Source organism: Antrostomus carolinensis, unplaced genomic scaffold, assembly GCF_000700745.2.
Source record: "Antrostomus carolinensis isolate BGI_N321 unplaced genomic scaffold, ASM70074v2 scaffold3288, whole genome shotgun sequence".
Lineage (NCBI taxonomy): Eukaryota > Metazoa > Chordata > Aves > Caprimulgiformes > Caprimulgidae > Antrostomus > Antrostomus carolinensis.
This window is the reverse complement of record NW_010334852.1, coordinates 1-8,996: the sequence shown is the minus strand read 5'-3', so window position 1 is coordinate 8,996 and position 8,996 is coordinate 1. Positions and strand designations below refer to the sequence as shown.

Sequence of the window (8,996 nt, the reverse complement as noted above, 5' to 3'; positions counted from 1 at the left end):
TGCTGTTTTAAAATGCTTTGAAAGCTAGAAGAGCAGCTACGGATTTGTCCTTTATGATCGCAAACTCGTGCTCTGTAGGACCATAAATAAAAACTGCATGCACATGGAAGCAATATATTTAACTTTATAAAATAACATGTAGAATCAAGGTGAGCTATAATATGAATAAATATGTAACTACTAGACAAACAGAAATACAAAATGCATTATTTGAGCTAGGTAAACGTCTGAAGGACACCGAACTACCACAGCAAGGTGGTCTTTTCCAGACATCCATCTCAAAGACTGCATGCATCTCTTCCCCAATTACCATTGTAAATACTGGTTTTGGCTGTCCAAGCTCTTTAAGAAAACCCGTGAATACCCTAACAAAGGTATTTCTTAAACAAGAGATGATCATAAGCAGCGCAAAGCTGCTCATAAAACCAAACAGCAGGTTGCTTTCCAGGATATGTAACATCAAAACTTTGGTTTTGTAACTAAGTAAATGAATTACATATCATTACTTACAAACAATTCTAGCAAGATGTAATTCCATCCAAATATTCTTTCATTCTGAGTATCTTCTACATTTTAATAAAATTTAATTTAAAATTATCCGACAACTGTCTGGACATCTCAGTCTGCCCTGAAAAGCTTGTTTTCAGCACACAAAAAGAGGTAATTGTTAAAACTACTTGTTAGCAGTTAGAGTAAACTCTGGGCTTTTCTCATTCAACAAGCACACTGGAAGTGCAGCTAGCATTAATGTAGCAGCGTGCTGCTTTTACTAGGCTTCACGTGTCAAAAGGAAAAGTTTTTCAGCTTCTTGCTGTCTTCCAGACTTAAGACACAAGGCAAGCAGTGATTCGGAAGCCCATTCAGCCTCAGTCCAAGCATGTGGGCAATGTATTAATACCTCCCCCTACCCCCAAAAAACTCCAACAACAAAACCAAAACCACATGACACTCAGGTCAAAAAAAGCCCTCCAACATAGGCATGGAAGCACATGTCCATAACCTCAAGGTACTGGGAAGTAAAACTGAAATTCAAAGCAAAATTGAATACGATTCTTCACTTTCTAAAATGTAAGAAAATAACAAGGCTTTATTTAGCCAGAAGGAAGCTGCAGAATACCTACATTAAAAAATCCCCAGGCCCCCATGCATTGATTATTTATTAGGACACTTAAATGTCTTGATGGTTCTGCTATTTTGAGGCAGTTCTCTGACCTTAGCTTTTCATAAGCAGTTTTCATTTGCTTCAGCAGCAGGAAGCAGGTGTTATATAAGTATACAGTATATATACAGTATATAAGTACACAGTAAGTCAATGGTATCCAGCTACTGTTCCCTACTCTAACGTGGGGTGTCTGCACCCCAGCTCGTGTGCAAGACAATCCATTGGGGCGTGTGAAGGAAATCTTAGAACTTCAGTAATACATATATATAATTGAAAAATATATATATATTGTGGGTGCATGCTCAAAGATTTATTTTACTGATAGGGGTGATCAATCAAAAGAAGCAAGACCACTGTCTACAGTAGTTTCGCAGCCATCAGAGATAAGCAGATATTTATTCACCAGCTTTTAATTCATTGGTTTCAGATGTATTTTGTTATTCTTAAAAAAAAAAAAAAAAGACACAAAAGCCCAAGGATGAAATATGTAGATTAAAAAAGAAATCTCTATATTAAAGAAAAAAAAAAAAAAAAAAAAAAAAAAGGATGTGGTGTATTTGTTATTTTCTACACGACCCCAACAATTTGCATTTCTCTTCCACTGAAGCACATTTGGGAAATCATTTTAAAAAGTTCAAGGTAACCTATGACTCAGTTGTGACTTGCACTTTTATATCACTATTTTCTAAGTAACAGAGTCTGAACAATAAGGAAATAAGTTTGCTTTAAAAACTATTCCCTGTAACAAAACACTGTACTTGAATTAAAGCAGTGCCAAGAGTTATGGATCATGTCAGGCTTCCCCTTTAAAATTAGCAAAAATATAAAATGACAGAAAATCTTAATCTATTAATTCAACTAATTCTCCAGTGATTGACCTGAAAAGTTTTACTGTTCCCAGTTATAAGCTCTGTGCCCTTTAACCTGGGGAAATCAATTTATAAGGATGATTATCACTTATCACTTTCTTCAATTAATGATCAGGAAATGGTAGGAAAGGTTACACATTAAGGAATCTTCTGGCATTCCTTCTCATAAACAGAAGTCACTCAGATTTACTTTTGACACCTCATCTATGCTATAGAGACTTTCTGAACTAACTGCAAACGTTTCTGTATTACTAAGTCCTTGTTACTTAAACTGCACTCGAAGCTAATCCTCTTTAAAAATGTGTGTTTTGTTCTGAATTGGAAAGGACAGTGATCTAGCAGGAACACGTGCAAATACCCAAGAGGCCTGACAAAAACAACAGGCAAAGCAAGATATATTTTATATAACTAAGTTTAAAACATCAGCAGAAATATTTCTGAATGAACTAGATGTCTAGGAGTTTCAAGGTATCATCTGGTAGCCTCTGTAAGTTAACAGCAAATACTAAGGTATCGAAATAGAAATCATGAGGCTAGGACTGCACATAAAGGGAATAAATTAAGATTGATTCTCCACTTTGCTAAAATAATATTAACAGTTCTACTAGCACTTCACAAAAATAACATCAGAATTTATTATTTCTGTTCTTGAGCTAAATTCATATGTATTACAGAGAAAAAAAAAAGAGAGAAATATTTATTATCTCTTAACAATTGAGGAAATTTTACTATTCCATAAATTCTGGTGAAATGTTTAGGAGCTACAGTAGAACTTTCATAACCACAAAGGAACAATATCTAAGGGCATCTTTATCCATTTCTGTGAGACTAGGAGCATAGATCCAGTTTCCCCCCACCCCCCCCATTAACACAACGATGTGTACATGCACATGCAGATCTGTGTTTATATAGTTACTTCTGGGAAACTGTACCAGCTGTCAACTGTCTGAAACATTAAATTCATTTTAGGACCGTCCTTTACATTATTTACTTGGGGAACATAACATTATAATTTTTTTTTCGCATGGAAAAGTTTATTTTCTTCCCTTAAACAGCATTTAATCCCATTCTTTTGGGAAGCCTCTTTCATCTAATAGCTGGAAGTACAAGACATACAATACATGTATCTTAACCAGTCACGTTTTTTTCTCAGCATAAGAGCATCCTACAGAATTAAGGGGATCACTGGTAGTACTAGCCTATTCTTACAAAATATCCTATTCAAGAATTAGTTACAACGAAATACAAGATAATATTAGTTGATATGAGGCTTTTCAGGATTTCCAGTATCCAAGATTAAAATCCATATTTTAAAATAGTTTAAGTGTTTAAGAAACACTTAAATAGTGTCACCTTTTCCCACTCTGTCTGGGGATACAGATGATCTTTCTCAGAATTACTACTGTTTTGCTTAACCTACTCCATTTTGGTTCTGGTAGCATGGTTTCAAAATGAAAACTGATTTTTGTACTTGGAAGGGTTTATGCATGTTCAGCAGAGGAGCTCTGAATGCATCAAAAAAATCTTCAACAGCCTACATTTGCAAAAAGTAATAGGACCCAAGCACTAGTGTGTAATTTTGTTAAAGGACAAATACATTATACTATATAAGATTCTCCACTCTAAAATTACAAGACACTAAGAGCAAAAGTAAAAACCAAAACATTTTACTCTTAGGTTGACGGTAACTCAACTTCTTTATTAGGTGCACGCAAAACAAATTAAGTTTCATGCATAAAATTGCTCACAACAAAGCAGATCTCACTGAAATTACTTCTGACTGAAGCGTTACATTGAGCTGGAGCACTGATAATTCAAAGTAGGTAGCTCTGAAATGGCACAAATCAGGCTTCAAATTTGACCATTGCCTAGTAAGAAATGCTGTGGAATTAATTCACTTCATTTTTGAAACATCTTGTTATCAAGAAGGATCTCATCTACCTCTAACGTATATCTAGTTTTAGTTTTCATTGCCTATTCTGTTCAACTTTTTTCAGATAATTTTAGTATTTGGGCTTTGTAAATCTGAGCTACTCATTTTTACAAATTTGCAAATTTCTATCAGAGCAAGAAAGCTAAATCTTAAAAGGCTTTACATAAAATATTTTCCAAAATACTGCAATTGACAACCAATTTTTAAGTAAAAACGAAGAATTTTCCTTATTCTGTTTTAACCAGTTTTTGCATTTGTTCAACTATAATTTTTTTTTAAACCAAAAGTAAATTCTACAAGAATTCTTTCATGTTAGAATATCCCACAACCACACTGTTCTAGCTGGATTTATGTACTCAAGTAAGTGTCATACAGTACACCTGTTAAAAACTTCTAAATTTCCTTCTATGCACAGTATCACAACAAAGAGTACCTGCAAACAAGTCAGGCATAAAGATGAATGCTGTCACTAAATGGAGAATAAGAACTAGCAAAATTGCTATGCACTGGAAATGAAAATGGCTACTGTCAATCTCACGTAACTTTTAATTATCAAGCCTTACCATAACTTACCAACGCAGCCACTACCAACAGTGGAAAAGCTTGCTGCGTACATGGACTGCTGGCCACCAAAAAGCTATCCAGCAAAAACTTTACAGATGCCACAGCAACCTTAGTCCCTGCCTCATCGGACAGTTCATTCAACTTTTAATAAAGGGATAGCTGAAAAGAACAGTACTTACGAAATTGCAACATTGCTTCCGTCAATAATGATATGTTTTAAATACGGTTTCCCAGGTTCATTTTTCAACTCCAGTCTGTATGGCTTTTTCAGAGATTCCAAAAATCTTTGGACTCCAGTAACTGAAGGATCAGGATGACGTTTGTGTGGTCCCGCTGTCTCTCTGTCAGGATTTGAAGGATGTCTTTGTGAAGACAATATCTGGTCTGGGATAGGATTTTCAGAATGTGAGGTCTGGGAAAGGCGTTGGTTGAATGATCTCACTTGAGAAGAGCTGCAGTGTCCCAACTGGTCCTCAAAAACAGGACGACTATTCCGTACAGTCGAGGGCCCCGCAGATTTTTGCTGAACTGCAGTTTTAGTCTTAGTTGAGACACGCTGCACATCTGAGCTTCCTCTGGCTACAAAATCAACATCTTTTACAGCTCCAGCTTGTACAGCGCCAAAAGTTACACCACCATCAGTTTCTGTATCACTGGACCTTGAACTGTGACTCTTACCAGAGCAATAAATGTCTCTTTGTTTATAGCATATAGCTGAATTTTTACTGGAAGGAGAAGCGGGTTTGCACACCAACATATGCATTTTATCTTCTCCATCAACTTGCGTGCTTGGTGAATCTCTTGTTTTGTGATACTCAATTTTTGTCTCCTTTGAAGTATGACTGGATTTAAGTGGACTTTTATTGCTAGAAATGCCTTTGTCTTCTAGCTTTTGTGAATTGCTTGCATTGCTCCCTAAAGGAGGGTTGATAGTTCTAGACTTTTGAGATGCCTGTTCATGTTCTTTTTGAAATTTTAAATTTTCCTTTTCAATTTCTTCAAGCAATGTTAGTGGTTCCACAGATTGTCCTAGGATACCAATAACTTTTTCTACAATATTTTGAGAATATCCCATTGTTCTGAAAAAGTTCACAAGAATCTTATATTCCATTTCCTCACTGATATCATCACCTTCTTTAAGGCAATAACTAGGATCATCTGATTCACTGCAGCTATCCGAAAGCAGATCAATAACTGCATCCCTGTCTGAAGGATTACTGTGTGAGGCAGATTTCACTTCCTGATCATTTTCCAAAGAGAACTGCTTTTTAGGTAGCCTTTCCTCATCATCAGAGGATCTTCTTTTACATGACTGCCTTTCTTTAGATACCGCTGCCTCCAATACAGGTGCAAAGTTTATGGGAACAAAATTTGTTTCAGGAGCATCAGAAAACACAGTGTCCATTTGCTTTGTAAGCTCAGTTACAGGTGTCCCAGCGTTGTTTCTTGCTTCCTCACCACCTGCTCTTCCATCTCTATTTGTAGTGACTACTTTGGAGGCTTTGTTCTGTAAAAGCTCTGTTGGGCTTTCAGAACCTGTAAGATCTATGATGCCACTCTCCACTTCACAACATTCAGTTTGCGTAAGAGCTAAGAGTTCTCTTTTTAATGAGCTAGGCAAAATCAGTAAATCCATTGTATATTTATCTGCATGTGCTTCCACGAATTGTCTGAATTGCTTTTTAATCTCTGATTCATTGTCACTTAATAAGCTTTCATTATTCTCAAAAAGCTTCACAAACTGCTGAATATGGCTTTGAGCCATAACAACAGCTTCTGCACCCCCTTTAATACTGAGCAATCCTATTTCCAGGACTGTTATATCAGCACAAGTATCCTGAATAAGACTGTTGAGAAAGAGGCTCTGTGCACCAACAAATATGCAGTGCATGTCCTTTGGGTAGGACTCCTTTTCTTCTAGTTCAGGTTCACAGAGTCCCTTAATATACTCCTAGAAGGAGAAAAAGATATCAGAGTGAGTATTTGTGAAAAACTAATACATAGTTAGTTTTGGTTAGATCAGTAATGACCAAGTACATTAGAAAATAAAGCCAACTTGGCATAAGAAATGTGAGAGAGTAAATACTGCCAGTAAACAAGATAACAGAGATTAAAAACAGATATCTGATTTTTAAATAGAAATAAAATTATTTTTAAATAGATCTCACAGAAGGCTAACTTTATTTTATATCTTACTGTTTATAAATAAATTTACTTGAAACTGATAGTAGCAGAGTATTTAAGTTGTAGCTCAAATAGCTTAAAACACAAGTCAGAAGAGTTTTATTTTCCCACTCCCGTTGTTTCATCAAAGAGAGCAAACCCTTCATGAACAAGTGCCTTGCACTAATGTATCTGGTTGCGTGGCAAGGTTTTGGTAGCCATGGGGACTACAGGAACTGTTTCTATGAGAAGCTGCCAGAAGCTTCCCCCATGTCCAACACAGCCAATGCCAGCCGGCTGCGAGACAGACCCGCGCTGGCCGAGGACGAGCCAAGCAGCAATGGTGGTAGCGCCTCTGGGATAACACATTTAAGAAGGGGAAAAAGAGACCTGGCGTAATTGCAGCTAGGGAGAGAGTGAGAAGATGTGAGAAAAACAGTTCCGCAGACACCAAGGTCAGGGAACAAGGAGGGGGAGGAGGTGCTCCAGGCGCCGGAGCAGAGATTCCCCTGCAGCCTGTGGTGAAGACCATGGTGAAAGAGCTGTACCCCTGCAGCCCATGGAGATCCGTGGTGGAGCAGATGTCCACCTGCAGCCTGTGGAGTTCCCCACAACGGTGCAGATGGGTGCCCAAAGGAGGCTGTAACCCTGTGGGAAGCCCACACTAGAGCAGGCTCCTGGCAGGACTCATGGAGAGAGAAGCCCACACTGGAGCAGGTTTGCTGGCAGGACTTGTGACCCCGTGGGGGACCCACGCTGGAGCAGTCCCTTCCTGAAGGACTGCACCCCATGGAAAGGACCCAGGCTGGAGCAGTTCTTAAAGACGTGTAGCCCATGGGAAGGACTCATGTTGGAGGAGTTCGTGGGGGACTGTCTCCTGTGGGAGGGACCCCACGCTGGAGCAGGGGAGGAGTGTGAGGAGTCCTTCTCCAGATAGGTTCTGAAAACTGCTCTACATGTAAGGCAAGTCAAGTCTCCTATACCCTTTAAAGTATTTGGAGTAGAAAACATTTTGTGTGTTATTAGGAAAAGCAGCAATTAAAAAATGGCAATCTTGTGCCATTTGTTTCAGGCTTTAATTTTCTTGAAAAAAAAAAAAAAAAAGGAAGTTGTACTGCGGCTGCCTAGAGAAGAATAGCTGTTTATGCTACCTGTAACAGCTGCTAGAGTCTCTGAGCCCAAATACACAAGCAAATTGGTTTAGAGTCAAAATCAAATTAAGTCAAAAAAGTCAAATCAAATAAATCAAAATCAGATAAGGCAAAAAAATAAGGAAAATACTATTAATGTTGAGATAAGTCTTATGCATTACACAGTTAAGGAATCAAGTTTTTGCTCTGCCAAGTCTGTGAATTAAGTCATGAAATAAATATATGCTAAGGAACCCCACTAATACTTTTGTATATTTAAACAGACAGACACAAACACCCACATATCGAGATTTTAGTTTTGAAAGCTACCTCCAGCCTAGCTAGTACTCACACTACCATTCTCATCACATGGTTCCAACAGCAATAGCTGCCAGGTTCACTATGAGTAATATTAATTTCATCATTACTGCTGAGCCCCCCCAAGGGTTGGTTGTACAAGAGAGCTGACAAAATAATTCTGTGAAGACATATCACAGCAACTAGTGTCACAGTCAGACACACACAGCCTTGACAGCTCTCTCTTTCAACGTGTTTAGTGTTCGGTTAAAAAGCAAGCTGTCGGCATCTGCCAACTTTTATACTAAGGAAATACTAGCTCTGTTAAGCTGTAAGTGAGACCTTTACTAATAAACTACTAAATACCACAGGATAAGTCAAGTCTGTAAAGCAACTGTGAAACACTGCAACACCCAGCCAACTCTTTAGAATTTCTTGACTTCGGGAAGAAACAGGAGAGCGACACATTTTAATCGCGTTTTAAAACCAAACTTCTCCCGCTGGTACAAGCGGCAGAGCCCCTGCGGCAGGCAGGGTCGGAGGGCAGCGGTGTGTCCCTGTGCCGGCCCTACCGCTCTGCGGCACCCATGAACTTTGCTCTTCTCGGCTGAATTGTTTCTCCTCATTCTCTACGCTTATGTCAACACCACCGGAGACACCCTGAACACGCCTTTTGCCAAGGCAGGCCCGTTTCTGTTTCCTCGTGCGGCACTGACTCCTTCCCCACCCCTTCTTCCTCCTACCCGCACGCAGCGGCCCCGGCCCAGGGGCCCTCCCGTATGCAAACACGGCCCCGGTCTCCGTCCGGGTGACCGAGGCCCCAACGACACAACCAGGCGCCGCCCCATGCCCTGCCCCCGGCCCCCCGTACCCCCGTA

At 39.1% G+C, this 8,996-nt stretch overlaps 1 protein-coding gene across 1 annotated transcript in view; it reads right to left on the bottom strand.

Moving 5' to 3' along the window:
- N4BP1 (NEDD4 binding protein 1) overlaps positions 1–8,966 on the bottom strand; it is a 17,534-nt gene extending 8,568 nt beyond the window's left edge. The window contains exons 1-2 of the mRNA XM_010174311.1: positions 8,862–8,966; positions 4,708–6,479 (exon numbers count right to left, since the gene is read on the bottom strand). Of these exons, the coding sequence (XP_010172613.1) occupies positions 4,708–6,479; positions 8,862–8,966 (1,877 nt within the window). The remainder of the gene's footprint in view (positions 1–4,707; positions 6,480–8,861) is intronic.
- Positions 8,967–8,996: the final 30 nt, after the last annotated feature.